This window comes from Ambystoma mexicanum, chromosome 9, assembly GCF_040938575.1.
Source record: "Ambystoma mexicanum isolate Mex_15411 chromosome 9, UKY_AmexF1_1, whole genome shotgun sequence".
NCBI classification, from domain to species: Eukaryota; Metazoa; Chordata; class Amphibia; order Caudata; family Ambystomatidae; genus Ambystoma; species Ambystoma mexicanum.
In genome coordinates this window covers 574,393,879-574,413,180 of record NC_090931.1, presented here as the reverse complement: position 1 = coordinate 574,413,180, position 19,302 = coordinate 574,393,879, and the positions used below count along the sequence as shown (strand labels likewise).

At 49.4% G+C, this 19,302-nt stretch overlaps 1 protein-coding gene across 1 annotated transcript in view; it reads right to left on the bottom strand.

The window, feature by feature from the left end:
- LOC138488293 (multidrug and toxin extrusion protein 1-like) overlaps positions 1–19,302 on the bottom strand; it is an 832,142-nt gene that overhangs the window by 519,484 nt on the left and 293,356 nt on the right. The window contains exon 4 of the mRNA XM_069615176.1: positions 13,179–13,327. Within this exon, the coding sequence (XP_069471277.1) occupies positions 13,179–13,327 (149 nt within the window). The remainder of the gene's footprint in view (positions 1–13,178; positions 13,328–19,302) is intronic.

The window sequence follows — 19,302 nt, the reverse complement described above, 5'->3', positions numbered from 1 at the left end:
GGATTCAGGGAGTCAGGGTTGGTGGCTCATAATTAGTTGGCGCACACAGATAGACGCATTTTGCGCAGGCTGGGCCGTAGAAGGCAGGGCAGGGCACGACCTCTGACCTCTTAATGCAATGCATTACATCCTGTGGATGAAGCCCTTGGGGTCCATGCAGAAATCACTCTCGGGAGCAGGAAGTGCCCCTGCACCAGCACCACAGCATGCAAATAGCATACATGCGCATAGTTAAAGGTAATACCTTACATCAAGTTGCTTATAAGCCTGAAGTAAGCTTTAGTTTGAAATGTCCTTGAACATTTTTTGTAGCTCAAGGGGGGCAGACGGCCCCGGCCCTAACGAACCAACCGCCACTGCAGTGGGTTGCATTAAAAGCACTGTTTTTTCTTGCATGTGTGGAGGCTTCCTTGCTAGGTGGCACTGGTGCACTGAGGCATTCGGTTCTGAGCTCCATAGCTGTTTGACCCATAACACTGTACCCTTTCCACGTAGCCTTGCCCAGTTTTTTGATTTGTTGCATTATGGTATTTTTAGTTTTGCCATTTTAAATGCAGCACTAGAAGAGTCAGAATACAATCAAATAACTAAAATGGAAATGGTTGAGCTACTCATATTAGACACGTGACAATGTATTTCCAACTTCCTGAAAAGGGAAGAAAATACTCTTATCCCAAATTGTTACTTGAAGCCCTGATAATAGCTTTAATGGGGTGCAGAGTAAGTGACTGGCACAAGCGTATTCAAAATATGAATCGCGGGTGCACAACCTTCGCCAGTGTTACCCCCAGGGGAAAGTCATTGACAGTTGTTTTCACCATGTGAATAAAAGGAACATCATTATTCAGATAGCATTCCATTTGTATGTATTTTACGAAAGAGCTTCATTGCAGAAGTGTGATCTTGTGAATGCGGTATGAAGACGTCACATATTCTTTTACTTCTGCATAAGTCCTATTTACCTCTTTCCCAGCATACCTTGCACTCTACATCTGGTGCTGGAGTAAATCATATGTTAGAGTGTAGATCTCAGTCATTCAAGGAGAGGTCTGCATCGAAGTTCTCAGCCATAGTAAGAGTCGCCTGGAAGGGGGAAGCTCAGCTATACAAGGGGGTTGTGTGGAAAGGGGAAAGGAGTCTGGCTACAAGGGAATGCGAGCCGCATTGGGTGGTCTTCTGAAAGGGGGAACACAGCCATACAAAGTGGAGGACTGATAGGGGATCTCAGACCTATTAAAGGGCTACCTGGAGGGGAACCCAGCCCTTTTCAAGTGGGCTGGCTAAAGGACCCAAGCGTGTTTAGTAGAGCACGTGTTTAAGAAATACAAAAGAGGCGAGTGTGAACCAATCACACAAGGACAGAAGGAATCAGGGCAACTTTTTTTAAAACTGTCCACCTTTTAGTTAGTCATTAAAACATATTTTCAGAGAACTCCACCATCGCATCGCTCCTTAGAAGTAGCTGAATGATTGCTACATACGTACACTCTACTGCTGGATGTTGTTGCATTTCAGGTTCGCGGCCTACGCGCGGGGGCTGGCATCGCGCGTGTAGGCCGCGCGGCCCGTGGCGCAGCTCCAGCGGGAGCTCTGAATAACTCACACCCACGCTGGATCGTCGTTTGCCCGGAACTGCTCCCCGAACGCGGGGGCGGGGCTTTTATTAAGGACGCCCTGCGTCACCGCGTAGCGGGACGCAGGGCGGAACACAACATTCCTCCTTTATTATAAAACAAAACAAAACACACACAACTCAAACAGCCGACCACCGGCCAAATCCAGCATAAACGCTCAGTCTTCAATACTCCGCCACCTTGCCATCGGGGTTCATGGCACTATTGCACCAGCTACCACACATAGTCACTTAGCTTGGCTGGCGGTCTCGTCGTGGTTCTCAGTCGGTATCGTCCTTCGCGGGGGTCCTTCCCCCTTGCTCCAGACTCGGTTCCATCGTCGCTGTTCGGGTCCTCGAGGCCAGGTTCATCCGCCGGTTCCCAGCTTCCATCCCGCGCTCCATCCTCCTCAGGGATGGCCTCCGGCTCTTCTTCGCAGGGTGGATTGTCCATGCCTTCCCGAGGGCATTCCTTATCAGTCCATAGTGTACGGGGTATGGCTTTGAACCATGACGCATTTCTCGTCACTTGGCGGTTTCCTCGTGTCACAGTGACCATGGTTCCATGCCGGTTGCTGACGGTCCATGGCAGTTCCTCGTACCTTGTGGCAAGTTTTGACTTGGAAGGGTTACGTAGCATGATAACCTGGTCACCCACTTGATGATGGGACGGCCTCGCTCTCCGCTTGCCACTCATGTGTTCGTTGGCATCCCTCCTCCTTCTCTCGGTGCGTTCTTCGTTCACCGTGTCCGGGGTTCTGCTTGGGTGATGCGGGATCGAGGATCTGATTACGGTGCCGAACATGAGGTCCGCCGGCGGTATGCCGGTGGTACTGTGAGGCGTGACCCGGTAATTTCGGAGGAATCGGAAGAGATCAACCTTCCAGGGGCTGGCGTTGGCCTTAGACACTCGGAGTACTTTATTGATAGTTCGCATGAATCGTTCTACGTCCCCATTTGCCTGGGGGTGTCTTGGAGTGATGTGGTGATATTTCACATTGAGGTCCTGTAGGTACCTTTTGAAGTCCTCTCCCGTAAACGGCGGGCCATTGTCGCTTTTGATCGAGATGGGTAGTCCATGGGTTGCGAACATTTTCTCTAGGGCCGGAATGACCACTTCAGCTGCTGTGGACTCTACTATCTCAACCTCCGGGTAGCGGGAGTGGTCATCGACGGCCACCAGCAAGTGGAGGCCTTCCCGGAGCTTGCAAAAGTCAATGCTGATGGCCTCCCAGCGAGAGCGGCCCCGTTCTGCCGATATGATGGGTTCCGGGTCTGGCGGCCCCCCTGTTATCTGACAGGCTAGGCACGTTGTGATGAGTGTCTCGACCCGCTCCTCGATCTGGGGAAACCATACTCGGTGCCGAATGCGGGCTTTCGTCCTTACCAGTCCTTGGTGCCCCTCGTGTGCTAGGGCCACTATCCTGTCCTGTAGTTTGAGAGGGATTACGATGCGGTTTCCTCGAAGTAACATTCCACCTTCCGTGACTGACAAGTCTTGCCGGACTGTGAATATGCCTGACAAAAACCCTTTTGCTTCCGCTGTTCTGTTGTGTGTATGTCTCATGAAAGTCTTCCAGTCACCGGACAGGATGGCATCTTTCACCAAGTCGCAACACGGGTCTTGGTGTGTTTCCGCCTCGATTTCCTCGATGCTCACCGCTTTGGGCTTCATTGCTCGCACCACTTGGCATATGTGTTCCTCTGTTTCTGTCGCTACTTGGATCTCTTGTTGAGTGGCCTCTCGCGGATGCCTGGATAGAAAATCCGCTGGGTTCCCGCTGCCTGGTTGGTAAACGAGGTCGAAGTCATATTGCTGGAGGTGCAATAACCACTTGGTTATTCGTGCCGGAGGGTGTGCTGAGGTTCCCATGAATATTGGTAGGAGGGGCTTGTGGTCCGTGATCGTCGTGAAGTGACGTCCATATAGGTAGAGGTGAAAATGCCGGCACCCCCACAGCACGGCGATGGCCTCCTTTTCGATGTGCGAGTACCGTTGTTCGGTCTCGGTGAGGGCTCTCGATGCATACGCGATCGTTCTTTTCTCCCCTTCCCTCGTGACTTGCATTAGGATGGCACCGAGCCCCACGGGGCTGGCATCTACGAATAGTTCTGTAGGCAGTTCAGTGTTGTAGTAGGCCATCTTGGTGTCAGCTGAGAGGGAGTCCTTGATGTTTTCGAACGAGTCCTGGCATGTTGGCCCCCATTCCCACTTGACGTTGGCTTTCGTAAGTTCCCGCAGTGGCTCAGATAGTGTGGCCAGGTTTCGGATGAACCTCCCGCAGTAGGTGGCCATGCCTAGAAAGCTGCGCACTTCCGTGGGTGTCATCGGAGGGCTAGCCGCCTGGATGTCTGCGACCTTCTGCGGGTCCGGGGAGATGCCTGTGCTGCCAAACTTGTATCCGAAAAACGTGATCTCCGTTTTGAGGAACTCGCACTTTTCCCGATGTATTGTGAGCCCAACCTCTTGTAGTCGGCCCAGGAGGGCGTGAAGCCTCTTGATGTGTGTCTCTTTGTCGGGGGCGTGAATCAGAATGTCATCGCTCACGTTGAGGACACCAGGGATGCCTCGGATGACCTCCTGGATGGTCTGCTGGAACACCTCCGCAGCTGATGATATTCCAAAGCTTAGGCGTTTATACCTCCGCAGCCCCAGATGTGTAGAGAACGTTGTTATGTATCGAGAGTCTCTGTGGAGCTTGAGTTGATGGTATCCCGCCTTTAGGTCAATCTTTGAAAATATCTTCGACCCTGTGAGGTCAGCCACAATCTCGTCGATTGTTGGGGTTATGTGGCGTTCCCTTTTTATGGCAGTGTTAGGGAGACGCATGTCTATGCAGATCCGCACCTTTCCAGGTTGCTTGGGCTTCCGTGTGACTACCATTGGGGAGACCCACGGTGTGGGCCCTGTGACCTCCTCAATGATGCCCGCTTCCTCCAGTGCCTTGAGTTCCTGCTCCACTTGTTCCCTCATGTGGAACGGCGTTCTCCGGTGCCGGACGGCTTTCGGCTGCACAGTCTCATCAATATGCAGTTTGATGGTTTTGCCTCTTAGGCAGCCTATGCCTTCTTGCAAGTCCGGGTATTGGTTAAGCATCTGCTCGATCTCCATTTCTTCGTTGATATGGCAGACGAATTGAACCACTCCCAAGTCCTCCGCAGCGTCCCCACTCAGGAGGCTCTCAACACCTGCCTTCACAACATAGACTTTGGACCATAGTCTGTTCTCCCCATGTTCCAGTGTGGTGCGGAACCTGCCAATCACCGGCAGGGGCTTTCGACAGCCGTATGCATAGAGCAGAGTGTCGGTGCTTTTCAGCTCTGGTGGAGGGCTTAGAGTCAGGAAGATGCTCTCAGGCATTACGTTCACCGAAGCGCCCGTGTCGATGGTCATCTGAACGCACTGATTTTGGATGGTGACCATGCATTTGCGCCTTCGGGTGGCTTTTCCTCGAGGTCCACGGTCCTGGCATAGTGCAGACACTAGGTATACCTTCCTTCCTTTCCTGTCTGTGTCCTTGGAGGGGGCCTGCAGCATTGCCGAGACATCGTCCCCTTCATCCTCCGTAGAAGAGCTGGCCACTGCGACCCTTCTGGCACTGGCTTGCTTCTTTTTCTTGGTCGCGATCTTCTCCGGCTGGTTTTGCTGAGGCTGTATGGGGGTGTCCGTTGATCGGCATACTTTCGCGTAATGGTCCTTCCGGCCACATGCCCCACACGTGGTGCCTTGCGCAGGACAGTTGCGACGGCCATGTCGTGGGCCACCGCACCAACCACACTCAGTGGGTCCTGGAATACGCGGTTGCCACCTGTTTTGTCCGTATCCGCCACTGTTGTCGTCTCTCGAGGGTTGTTTGGTGGCGATGCGGGCCACCATAGCCGTGTTGAGAGCAGGTTGCAGCCTGTGTAGCGTGGCCTCCATGTTGGCCGCTCTAGTGTGTGCCAGTTCCCTCTGGCGTCCTAGTTCAAGGATACGCTGTAGGGGGATACCCTTCTCGCTGAGTATCAGGCGCCTCAGTTTTTCCGAATAAATCCCGTTGATGATCTGCCTCCTGATTTCCTTCTCCACATTTGTAAATTCACAGGACATGGCTAACTTCCTCAGGCGGGTGTGGTACGCATCAAGGGTTTCCTCCGCTGTCTGTAATGTGGTGCAGAAGAGAAACGTCTCATAGTCCGGGTTCAATTGAGGGAGAAAGTGATCGGTGAGGGCGTCTTTTGCGCTTCGGTATCCATCTAGGCCATCATCAACGTTCAGCGAATTGAAAATGCGCAGTACCTCATCACCCACACTGAGTAGCAGGTGTGCCTTCAGTTTCCTGGGCGCAGTGATCTCTTTGCACTCCATCGCCATCTCGAACTTCTGGATCCATAGCTGCCATCTGGGTCCGCATGACGACGGATCCGTGAATGGGTCAAACGGTTGGACCAGTGTCGACGAAGTGCCTTGGGTTCGAGGTGGAGGCGGCGTCATGGACAGGTTTGCCGCCATTCTGGACGGCGTGGAGGGCCCAGGCGTGGATGTGCCGGCCGCCATGCTGGCGTGTACCTGATCCGTGTTGTCGTGGGTGCCTCCTACAGCCACCGATTCTGTGCTGCGACGTCTACCTGCCTTGGAGGTGCCGCTGTGCCCAGGCACTCCCCACACTCTGTGGTGCTGCTCTCCTGTGGTGGATGGGAAGATCTGTGGTCTTGGAGGCAGAGCTCATTGGTATTTGAGAGAAAACGAAAAAAAAAAAATTTTTTTTTTTTTGTTTTTTTTTTTTTTTGGGGTGGGGGGGTCACGTGTGTGATGGCACCCCCACCGGGTGTCCAAAAATTAAGCCGCGATGGCTGTGCGTCGTTGTGGTGCCTTCAGGGCACCGAGCTTATTGTGGAGCTCGTCTCTCCTCGTCGCCATTGTTGCATTTCAGGTTCGCGGCCTACGCGCGGGGGCTGGCATCGCGCGTGTAGGCCGCGCGGCCCGTGGCGCAGCTCCAGCGGGAGCTCTGAATAACTCACACCCACGCTGGATCGTCGTTTGCCCGGAACTGCTCCCCGAACGCGGGGGCGGGGCTTTTATTAAGGACGCCCTGCGTCACCGCGTAGCGGGACGCAGGGCGGAACACAACAGATGTCCACGTGATACACACACACGTACGTACGCATGCACGCACGCACGCGCGAGCGAATGCGCCCAACTAGAGGGGTCATTGGTCCTAGCCTGGATTTCCTTTTTCTGGCTCGACATTTGCAGCCATACAAATCATGGACTATTTCCCCTTATCTTCTGGGGTGCCCCTGGGTTTGAACCTGTCCCCCATGCTGTCTGCCCTTTGCAGAGGTGCGATGGGAGGTCCAATGCAGGTACACAGGGCTCAAAACTTGACTGTATCAAAGTTACACACATCCATACATGCAGTGTCCTCTTTACAATATATTTGTTTCCAGAGGAATTACTTTCAGAGGACATCATGGTGGATTATTTCTCTTTTTTTTTGTTTACATTTCAAAAACTGAACACCTCTGCTTGTCTCCTTTCTACAAGGCTTCCTTTGCTGTTCTTCTTTGTGAATGAGCTAACACTGCCAGATGTTCTTCTGCCTCTAGGCCATTTGTGGTAAAAGTGCACGTTCTGCCCTGGATTCACCCTTTCCTTTTATTCGACACACTTGCGCCTTGGACAAGTCTGCCAATTGAACGTTCCTGTTCTTATAATTGGGATCTATTTCATCATGTATTCCTGCTGACGATTTTCATCTTTTAGTTCAAGTGCTTGTTTGTTTCTTGATAATACACAGGAAATTCGATTATTTATGGTCACCTCAAGGCAGTCATTCACGTTGCGCCACGTAGGCCTGGAAATGTGAGCACATTATCCCTGCCTTCAAGCAACAACACTGGCTCTTCTCAAAGTCAGGATCACTTTTAAGCTTCACTGACTTGCCCCAAAGGCAGTTCAGGCCGTACCACTTATAAAACAAACCCACAAACTCCTGATCTCAGAGGTGCTCCTGTGGCCTAGATCAGTTTTGTCTGGAAATCCCACATTCAGAAAAAACTCTACACAAACATGTTCATTTTCAGGGTGGTCTGTCCCCCGCTGGAATCAATTTCGGGTACACTTCAGACAGAGGCCTGACATGTTATCATTCAGGAAGATGCTGACAGGGATCTAGGGTTAAGCATGTGGGTAGTCACTTCAAGCTGAGGTTACGCCAACACTTTCCTTGACAGGTGTGGTTGTTAAACGTATCACTGCCCTACAATTATTTGTATTGTTTATGTTATGTTGTGAAATATTTGTACTGCAGCCATCACCGCCATAGAGGTCTTACAGTACATGATCCTTCTCCGAGAGGTAGAGTATTCCGTCCTCACCAGGGTGTTGTCAGAAGTTGGACTGTGGATATAAAGAGGTTTGAGGGTGGAATGGGGATAAGAAAGGGTGGTTAGCAAACAGACAAACAAACGCAAAAGGACAAAGATGTGTGGTATGGGGGGAGGTAGGAATGCATATTTCTTAACTGTATTTGGTTATTGGTATGCATGAAAGAACATTTCAGGAATGTAAAGCATGTTTAAAACAAATGTTTTACTGGCAATATCTAGAGCAGACAATGAGCCTCAATCCGATTTTGGCAGAGCAGCAAAAATAAGGAATGGTTATTCCGTTTCCTGCCATGGAATTACAGCCATTTTTACCACTATGCCAAATCCCGAGTTTGGCGTTGAAGTGGGGGATTTATTTTCGGCATAATGATGGAAGTAAATCCTCCACTTTAATGGCAAAAATCGACAGAGTTACCGCAGCAGAATTACTGCTTGTGTTAATTCCGCCTCAATCCCCATGGAGTCCCAAATGGGGACTAACACCGCTTTACCACCACTTGTAATCCTGTGGTGAACCCACAGTACCAAGTGGCGGTAACGGTAACCAATTCTGAAAGTCATTTTGGTGGAATTACCCCAAAACTCGGAACGAGGCCCAGTGCATGGTACTAGGTGTTATTGGTGTTTCGTCGCATGATGTGCCAAAATTGCAGTCCAGTGGGAGCTTGTAGTGTGGAGGCTTTCACCAGAATAGCTGGTAAGAAACACTCCCTGTGTCCGAGGGAGAGAGCTGTTTTAGCCAAGCCAGCCAGTAGATGTATAGATGAATGAGTGGGCAAGCATGAGGTAAGCAGGAAGAGAGTGGAAGAGGAGAAGCAATCAACCTGCATCAAATAGATTTAAGTTCCTTAGCTGTGATCCAGGTATCATTCATCATAACTTCTAAGGTAGTTGGTCTATATAGATAAGGATTTATAATGCCCCAGCGTGCATGAGTTTTTCTTTTTGAACACTTAGTAATCCTGTCAACGCTCTATGCCCTTCCCACCTTAAGCCAGCCAATGGGTTGATGTAGGGCCTGAAAAGGCTACTCTGAAATGTTTCTATTCTCTTGCATGCACTCCTTAGCCTTCTAAAAAGTTATTGTTGAGATTGTGGGCTAGTTTGGACAAAGAAGGCCTGGAAACTTCAGTGTGAGGGGAGATTATAGGAAAATATCGCAAACTCCACACTTTCTGCCAGAGTGGAGAGCTTGTGCAGCCAATAAGACTTGTAAACGACAAGAGAATTGTCTAATTGTGATATACAGCTCTTAAGCAATCTCTGTGATTGTCTGGAAAGATATATCTTCCTAAATGAAAATAGAAATATGAGGTAAAAGATTATGTTATTTTTCCATAATAACTGATGGTTTCCTTTTTTTTTGGACTGTGACTTTAATAAAGTATATGTAAACCTATTTTGCCTTTTCTATGCCATGGCAATCCAACACAAATTCATGGTATATGTTTTCTCTAGTACATGATTTGATTAAATAATGTACAAAATAATGCACAAGTGTTTGCTGCTACAGATTAAGCTACCCACCTCCTGCAACCTCACTGTGGTGCTGCCCCTTTAAGGGCTTCGGCACGCGCCAGAGTGACTCTGCACTCCGCCGCGTGCCTTTAAATAAAGTCGGCATGCCCGTACGGTCATTACGACCGGGGAGCCCGAACCGAGCAGACGTCTCTGTGTGTGAGTCTGTGGGGGGCTGAGGGCTCATGGGACACCGCATGTGTTACGTAGTGCCCCACAACAGTGGCAACGAGGCCGGCAATACACCCGGGCCCAGCGGTGAAATCATTCTGAATTTGTGAATCGGAACGAGGGACGGAATCCACTTGTTCCCCCATGCCCCGGAGAAGGTGTACACCACGCGGCGGTGGCCATTTGTCTCTGAGGCACGGGATGATCGTGGCGCTCCGGAGGGGCCCATGGATGCCATCCAAGCCTAATTTTCATCGAGTGAAGGTGAGGTGCTGGGGGAATACCTGCTGTTCTATGTATGTACTCTAGACCTCTTTGGTTCCATTTTTGGACACTCTTCGCTGGATTCTGGGAAATTTTACATCTTTTGTGGCCAGCTACCCTGTGTTTGGACTTAGACTACATTTCCTACGCCCTGAATCTGTACTGGTGTGGACAGCTGAAGATCAAGAAGGCCTGCAAGGGTGTATTTTAATGTGTCCTGGTGGGGAAGTCTTGAATATCAAGATGGCCAAGTAGACCAGTCTGGCTGGGTGAGTTGTGGCCCCTTTGTAACTTGAGAGGGGTGCTCGTGCACTTGACCCATGAGTGATCCCACTAACCAAGACGGAGGGCAACCAGTAGCTCAACAACAGCCTCAAGGCCAGCCCCCACCTCCGGTTCCAGCCATGGCCCAAATGAGGCCCCGAGCGGCGCACCAACCCCTCCCGAATTCGATGTGTCTGGCCCTCCATCTAGCCTCGGGCCCAGGTGGAGGCGATGGGTTGATCGTTTGGACATGTATTTCAGGGCAACAATGGAAACCAACGATGACAGTAAGTTGGCCACATTAAAGTACGCCGCAGGGCCTGCAGTGCACAAAATGTTTGACTTTCTTTAGCCCACAGATGCATCCTATGGCGCAGCAAAGATAGCTCTACACAACTACTTTCTTCCCCTCGCCTATGCGGACTATGAGCAGTTTGTGACGCTCCCCACCCGCCAGAAGGAGGTTGAGACGCTGGACACATTTTATGGTCGTCTCAGGAGACTGTCGGTGGCCTATGCATGGGACATCCCCGACAACATGGTCAGAAATCAGCTCATACAAGGGTGTTCGTCAGGGAAGCTGCGGAGATAGGTGCTGAGAGAACCGGGGATCACCTTGCCCCGGATCCTAGAGCTGGATTGCTGCCAGGAAGTCTCAGAGGTACGTGCATCAAGAATGGAAGCGGGTGCACGCCCTGTCAAAACGGAGGAGGTCTGCGCTGTAGGGTGTGGCGGCAGAGGTGCCAGGGGGCTGGCGGGCAACTTCCGCGACAGGGACGGAAAGCCGGGGGAGGCATGCCTAAAGTGTGGGTATGACTTACCTCACCCTGCAGAGTGCCCAGCAGCAGGAAGAACATGCCGCCAGTGCGGCCTGGCTGACCACTACGCCCAAGTATGTAGAGCGCCCCTGCGGTGATGGTTCCTAGAGGGCCAGTGCGGTCTGGTTTCTTCAGACAGTCTCGCCCGCCGAATGTCGCCCAGGTAGATCAGGGTGAGAAGGGCGCACAACCAGACGAGGAGGTGGAGGAAGAAGAAGAGAACATTTTCTTCATGTCAATTGTGGAGGGCCCCAAGTCCAAGAGCAGAAGGCAGCTGCGGTGCATTGTGGCAGTGAACGAGTCTCCCGTCCCGGTGCTGGTGGACACGGGGGCGTCTGTCAATGTGATGGCCAGAGAACACTATGACGCCATGGAGTGCCCCCCAAAGCTGTCCGCTGCCTGGGCTCGCATTTTCACATTCGGGGGTTCCTAACCAATTCCCCTGGATGGTGCCTTTGTGGTTGAGGTGGGGCGTGGTGGCTCGAGAATAAAAGCACGCTTTTATGTGATGCCAGTTAGCACCAACACACTCCTGAGCTGAGCGGCGGCGGAAGCCCTCGGAATAGTAACCTTTGCGTACTCGGTGTATGTGGAGGACATTCAGACCTTGCTTGACAAATATGGCAAACGATGGTGGACGTACCCGATGAGGGCGGGGGTGCCGGACCACTCCCTCGATCTTCTGTCAGTGTGCCAGCCACCAGTGGTACCCCTCTCCCTGAGGCAAGCAGGAGGTACCCCCTGAGGGCAGGTCGAGGGAAACCTGTTCGCCTCAGTGACTATGTCTTGGAACAATGACTCTGCGTGACCCGGTCGGGTCTGTCATTCCTGGGGGCAGGGGGAGGACCCTGGGGTGGCTGCGATTAAAGGGGTTGAAGGGTACAGTTGCGTTGTTTGATGTTGTTGATGTGTTCATTGGGTTCTGTTTTGGTTGTGAAAGTTAACATGTTGCTTGGTTGTCCTCATGGAAAAGGAGGAGTGTGGTGCTGCCCCTTTAAGGGCTTTGGCACGTGGCAGAGTGACGTTACACTCCGCTGCGTGCCTTTAAATGAAGGGGGCGTGCCGGTACGGTCATTGCGACCGGGGAGCTTGAACCGAACAGACGTCTCTGTGTGTGACTCTGGGGGGGGGCTGGGTGCTCACAGGACACCGCATGGGGTACGCAGTGCCCCACAACACCCACTATCCCCCAAGAGTTCAGGGCATTGCTCAAAATGAATAGCCATAGGCTTGACATGTTTACATTTTGGGTCTCCCACTCCTCCCCAACGTACCCCCCCCCAGGTTATGTTAAAGAGGATATCAAGCCAATTATGTTTTGTTCTTTCCCACAGTCCTTTCCCAACATTAGTAGCACATGAGTTAATGAGTACACGTCTTTGCACACATGGATCTACTGTATTATAGGGTGGAGTTACTGTTGCCTGACACAGCCTCTTTCAGAGCATGCATGCACACATCTCCCAGTTGTATGTGGTTTAACGCTGGGAAAACATCTACATAATTAACACATTTTAAATATCTTTTAGAAAAATATCGAGATACCTTTTCACGAGCCAAAGATCTATTGTCTCAGAATGCCATGTAGTGGATCTTTATATGCTTGCTTATTGTCATTGCCAACATATATTCTACCTATATATACTGGACTATCAAATACCTTTTAATGGGGAGATACACCCCGAACCCCCTTATCTCTATTAGCCCTGAAGCATCCTTTTCTCCCCCCTGAAGCCCACCACCCAGCCCTTCCCAGTTGTACTATTTATAACTAATCTCAATTAGCCCTTTTTAAAAGAAATGCAATTTAAACCTGTAATTAGACATTCAAACCAGTAATTCAACATTCTCACCTGCAAAAGAAACATTTTTTTTACAATCTTTATTCACCAAAATTTAATTTTATGTTTTAAATCGAGTTTATTTTGGTTAAAAATATCACAAGTCGCCACATCACTCGCATACGAATAGCCTGACTCAAGTCACTATAATCAGAAGAACTGCCCCTTCGCTGCACCTTTAAAACTCTAGGTTTCTCAGCCTTGTGAGTAAAACGGCCAGGATCCCCCTAGAATGAATTCAGTTCAAACACACCACATGGCTTTTTCATACAACACATCATCTAGTAAACATGTGTATGGAATAGATGCAAGCCTGACCTGGCCACTTCAGGGTCCTGCCTGAAGAGCAGTAGAATTTGTTCTGTGTTGATCAGTAAAGCCCAGCATGGGAAGCAGAAGAGCAGCAGAATGAGGACTCCTCGCTGGAGAATGATTCCAACCTGTTTCAGGTTCTTCCCTCCGTAGGTCTGCAAGAGAATACGACACAGCTGAATATAGACAAGCAGGACAGGCCTTTCAGGCTCCTTCAAACATGCCATTCCCCAAGATAGTCTTCCACTCCACCAGTCTTCCATACCTCTCTGACAAAATCCAACAGCACCTGCTCCATACGAAACCAGCCAGTCTCTTTAATGAGACACACTGAACTTCCATAAAACCTATATCCCAAGCCAGTGCTTCTAAGGTAACATCACTGACATCTGCAACAATTTCCTACCCAAAATCCCTAAATACCCTTTCTAACGACTCCATGTTCCTGCGACCTTCTCCCGTAATCTCTGCCCTGTTTACTAGCCCCACTCACCGCTCAGCATTTCCGGCTCACCTGCACACACAGGAAGCAGGAGAGCTACAGGCAGGTGCTGACTTTGCTTAACCCAACACAGGGCATGCAGAGGTCTACGCTAGTACATCTTGTGTATTTCCACTTCAGCTTATCATTTAGAGACATGGGGGGGTCATTATGAGTGTGGAGGTCCGGACCGCCACATTATAAGTCTGCGGGCAGGGACATGGGAATGGGGATTAATATTTGCCGGCGCCTGACCTCCCTATCTGCCAGAACTTGTAATGCCCCAGTGGCACCGGGAAATCAGGCACTGGTAAAGTGTTACAACAGCAGAAGCACCAGCAGGGTTACCACCGGACTCGTAATTTATAACGCTCTTAATACCGAGAGGTTTCTAAGCACGGACCTGGGGATCGAAACTGTATTGCACTGCGTCGTCTTGCTTCCAAGGCGAGCATGTTGCCCCTGAGCTATCCTCCCGAGACTGTTAGCCCATGGACTGTTGCATGCGTAAAAAATGACAATATAATTAAGCATTCAGACCGGTGAAAGGAAGCCATTGTCTAGTTTAGCACAACAAAAAACTGGGTAATAGATGACAAAAGATTCAGAGAGGCAGTGAAGGAGAAAGAAAACAGGCAAGAATTACCTCAACATCAGATTCAAGAGGATTCTGCATAGCCTAACTGAGCAGGCAGGGGATCAAAAAGGATAAACTGGAAAAATAGAGGATTGATGGATAACCAGCACCGTGTACAAAGCAGTAATAACCAGCATTTACAAAGTAAAAAGTGTTGGCTTTGATAAGGGGAACATCTTTGTTCTATGCAGGCTCCAGGAAGATAGACAAAGAAATGACTTATGCTTGGTAATGTTCTTTCTACTGAATGCTCCTCCCACAGATTCCTCATCTTCGACATGCTGATATCCTGCTTGCAGTCTCAGAAATATTTCGACAGCAGAGGGTGCTGTGCGGCTTCGAGTCAATGTCCCTCAACAGATTCCATTCCTGTGTCCGGATGGGACCTCGATGATGGACTAAAAAGCATGCACTGTGCCTGTTGCCTCAGATCTAGTTTTTCCCTCTTGCTGCACAGCACTCTTGACGATTGCTAAAACCTGCATGGGCGTTGAAACAGAAGCAAAATGAAACCACAGTCAGAGGGGTAGGCTGAGAGGGTGATGAGGAATCCATGGGAGGAACATCCAGTAGACAGAACATTAGCAGGGGTAAGTACGTTGTTCTGCTAATGGATTGTGTCCTCCCATAGATTCCTCATCTTTGATAGATTCCCATAGCAGTTTTATAGATGGAGGTGGGACAAGTGTACTTTTTGATGAGGTATTCATTACTAGTCTATATTGTGCAGAAATGCCCTTCCAAACTGAGCGCCCTGACCCGACAAAGTGTCTAAACATGTCCAAACAGTAATGTTTTGAAAAGGTATGTAGTGAGGACCAAGTTGCAGCATTACAAATGGCCTGCACTGTTACACTTCTTTGAAGAGCCAATGTGGTTGCCACACCCCTAGGACATCTTTTCAAGCCATAGAATAGCATTCTGAAATACAAAGAATGATCCAACGTGACAACATTTTCTTAGTCTCAGCCTGTGGCCAGTGTAACCAATTGACAGTTGGTCACCTTGCCTAACATTTGCCATCGTAGAAATATAGAAGCTAAGAGTCCTTTTAGGATCCAGCCTATGTAGCCTCTCTTCCTCCTTAGAAGGGTGAGGAGGTGGATAAAATGCTGGCAAGGTAATCTTTTCAGTCAGATGGAATTCAGGCAACCTTCTCCTTGTAAAATCTCGTAAAAGGAGGTGTATATGACAAAGCTTGCAGCTCACTCACTCAAACAGAAGTGATGGCTACTAGAAGGATTGTCTTCAAAGTTAATAACCTGAGTGGACAGGAATGGAGAGGATAAAATGGAGCTCCCATTAAAAAGATTAATACCAGCTTTAAATCCCAGGATGGGAAAAGACCTTGAGGAATTGAATGACAATTGGCATCTTAAAGTATGAGCCCTGCTCTGGCGGGCAATTAAAAATGGATAACGCCACCAGGTTGCCCTTAAGGGTACCCACCTGCAGCCCCTAATGAGCTAGGTGCAGCAAAAAAGAAAGCGCTGCAGGTGTATTGCAAGCAAAAGGGTCAATATCTTTAGCTCTATACCAGCTGCAAAACGTCTTCCAACAGCAGCGGTATAGTACTTTTGTTACTGGTCATCTGGCCTCTACCATGTCTTCCAGAAGATCCCAATCTTTGTATTGGTTCCTAGTGACTGCATCGAATGCAAAAGTTTCAAATGCAAAAGTTTTTTTTTAAATGCATCTAAAAAATGATTTTTTTTTAATGGGGGGTCCCTCCAAACCCGTTTTTTTTACCCCTTAAACCCATTATAGTAAAAACAAAAACCTTTACCTAGAAAAAAATGGATATTTTCGATGCATTTTTTTTCCATAAGTTTGCATTCGAAACTATGTATTCAATGCAATACCTGGATACCTTTGTATCTTAACCTCTCACAAACCAGGTGTGAAGGTTCAGAGTTCTGATGTCTCAGTGAAGAAGACGGCCTCCCTCTTGTGAGAGTAGGTCACTCTCTGAGGAAGACGGAATGGAGAGCAGATGTCCATGTCGAAAAGGTCCAGGTACCACGTCCTCCTAGTCCAATCCGGAGCAATCAGGCTCATGGATTTCCCGAACCTCCTCAACCTCCTGATGACATGAAGAATGATGGGGACTGGTGTGACCACATACAGCAATGGAACTTCCCAGTCCGCTACAAACGTGTCCCCCAGAGCTCCTCTCTGAGGAAATTCCCTGGGGCAAACAGGTCACATTTCCTGCTGATACTGGATGCAAACTGATCCACTTGAGGGGTTCCCCATAGACAAAGATGTCTAGGACTTCCTGAGCCAGCTCCCACTCCTGGGAGACAGTGCTCTGCCTGATCAGAGTGTCTCTTCTCCAACAAGGTGAACAGGCGGTAGAGAGATTCCGTTTTGCAGTGCCCAAAACCAGATCTGCATTGCCTCGCTGCATAGTGGTAGTGACTCTACACCTCCTGGCCACTGTGTTGTCCATCATTATCAGGATGTTCATCCCCTGTATTGAAGGCAAAAAGGCTGTCAGAGCCAGTCTGATTGGCCTCATCTCTAAAAATGGTGCAAGGCAGTACTCGAAAACTGATAATGAGAACTGTCAATGGAGAATCTCATGTATTTTCTGTGCTTTGGATATATAGGGACATGAAAATAAGCATACAGAAGATTGAGTGAAACAATCCAATCCTGGAGTTGAAGGACCTCGAGAATCTGCAAAAGAGTGACCATCTTGAATCTGTCCTTCCTGCGGAACTTGTTAAAGCGTCTCAGGTCCAACATGGGTCACAGTCCTCCGTCTTTCTTGGCAACCAGAAAATGCGTGAGTAACAACCTTGGTATTGCTCCGCCACAGGTACCCGTTCTATGGCACCTTTCTCCAACAGGGATAGAATCTTCAGTAGAAGGAGCATATCTGGTTCCTGAAGAGATTGCTCACTAAGAGAACAATCAGGGGGCCAATGCATCCGTAGTAATGCAATTCCATTCTTTCAGATACTGGGTCAACCTGTCTCCCACTGAGGTTCTGTGAGCAAAGTGCTCAGAGAGGTTTTGGGGCTGTGGCAGAGGGCGGTGAGGAGGTGGCTGCGTGTACAGATGTTCCTCCACAGCCTCTAGGGGCACATGAGGATCTCCTTGGTCCTTTTTGGTTAGCCTGACCTCTTTTTCTTTGTCCAAATGATGAGTAATATGGAAGGACTGTCCTCTCCAAGCTTTCGTAGGCAGATATTGCTGTTGTTGTGACTGACAAATGGCTGCCCCTGGAGTCTTCGCAAGTGCCTTAGAGGCCTGAACCATCTCCATGCTGACATCAGCTTTTGGTCCAAAAAGGGTGCACCCAATGCAGTCTGATGTGTTAAGCCCTGATTGGCATGAAGCCTCCTTACCATCACAGATGACGTTATTGAAACCCTCCTTCATCTCTCCGCTGCCTCGGAAATAACATTCCAGAGACTGTATGTGTATTTCGTCAAGGCACAGGATACATTAATGGCATTGAGAGTCATGTTCCCTGCAGAGAATACCTTCTTGGCTAAAGTATCCTATTTTACCTATCAGGTATGATATGATATGACAAAAGAATTCATTTATAACGTGCCTGTACACAAGTGTTTCTTGGTGCCATAAGGCAGGGGGCAGGGGGGCAGAAGATGCACAAAACAACAATCGTACTAGGCCTTGTGTCATTCAGATTGTGCAAGTGCGGGGAGGAGGGCGGGGAGAAGTGCCGGGGGCGGGGGAGAAGTACAGGTAACTCAATAAGTGCTGCTGGAGAGTTACTCAAAAGTGCAGAGAGACAAGGAATTGTAGGACTGCAGATACAGACCCTTAAGTGCTGGGGGAGCCCGGAGGCAGTGCAAGGGCAACTGGACAGGCAAGAGCTTGGCCCGTGTTACAGTGGATAGCCAGGTGACCAGTGCACAGAACAGTCAGGGACATCAGCAAGGGAGAGGAAGAGAGAAAGCAGAAGCAAAAAGGAAGATCTTGAGTTGCTTCCAGAACCAGAGGTGGTTCTGCTCAGGTTTGAGAGAGGCAGGGAGGCTGTTCCAGAGGGAGGCCCCAGCCGAGGAAAGAGATCCACCCCCACTCTCTTCTTGGAGAAGCGTCTGACCTTCAGAGAGTTGTAGGTGGATGAGCGGAGTGCTCGAGAAGGAAGATGTTTAGGAAGAAGAAAATGGAGGTAGTGTGGTCCCAGGCCCCAGAAAGCGTTGTGGACAATGCAAAGGGCCTTGAACTTGATCCTTGCAGCCACAGGGAGCCAGTGGAGAGATTTCAAAGCTGGAGAAATACAATCCATTGGCTTGAGGCCAAGAACAAGTCTTGCAGTCCTGTTCTGGATAAGTTGTAAAGGTTGAAGAGCAGAGACAGGCAGATTTAGAAAAAGGCTGTTGCAATAGGCAAGGCAATACTCCAAGCGAAGTGTGGCAGAAGTGTTTTGGCAGTGTTGGAGGAGTACACACTGCGCTCTAATGCATGATTTCCACATGGAGCGTTAAATGGATACTGAGGGCCTCATTACGAGTATGGGACCTCCAAAGTCGGAAATGACCCGGTTATTCCTCATTGAAGGAACCCGGTACTAGGACCCGGTATGGAGGCAGCCATCCCCTTATTAAGGGCCTCCGTCCTCATAGTCCAATCCGGAGCAATCAGGCTCATGGATTTCCCGAACCTCCTCAACCTCCTGATGACATGAAGAATGATGGGGACTGGTGTGACCACATACAGGAATGGAACTTCCCAGTCCGCTACAAACATGTCACAATCCTTCAGCCACAGGGAGCCAGTGGAGAGATTTCAGAGCTGGAGAAATACAATCCATTGGCTTGAGGCCAAGAACAAGTCTTGTACTAAGACTATGTATACTTCTAATCAGTGCTGTTACTCCTCCTTTTTTATCCCGAGAAATAAAGTTGGTACCCTTTAGTGCGCTCCTTGGGAAGAATTACTCAATCACTTGGTTATGTTAATTCCAATTTGTTTATTCAGTATAGGTTCTGGATACTCCATACACTTAAAGTTTCAATAAACAAACTTTGTCA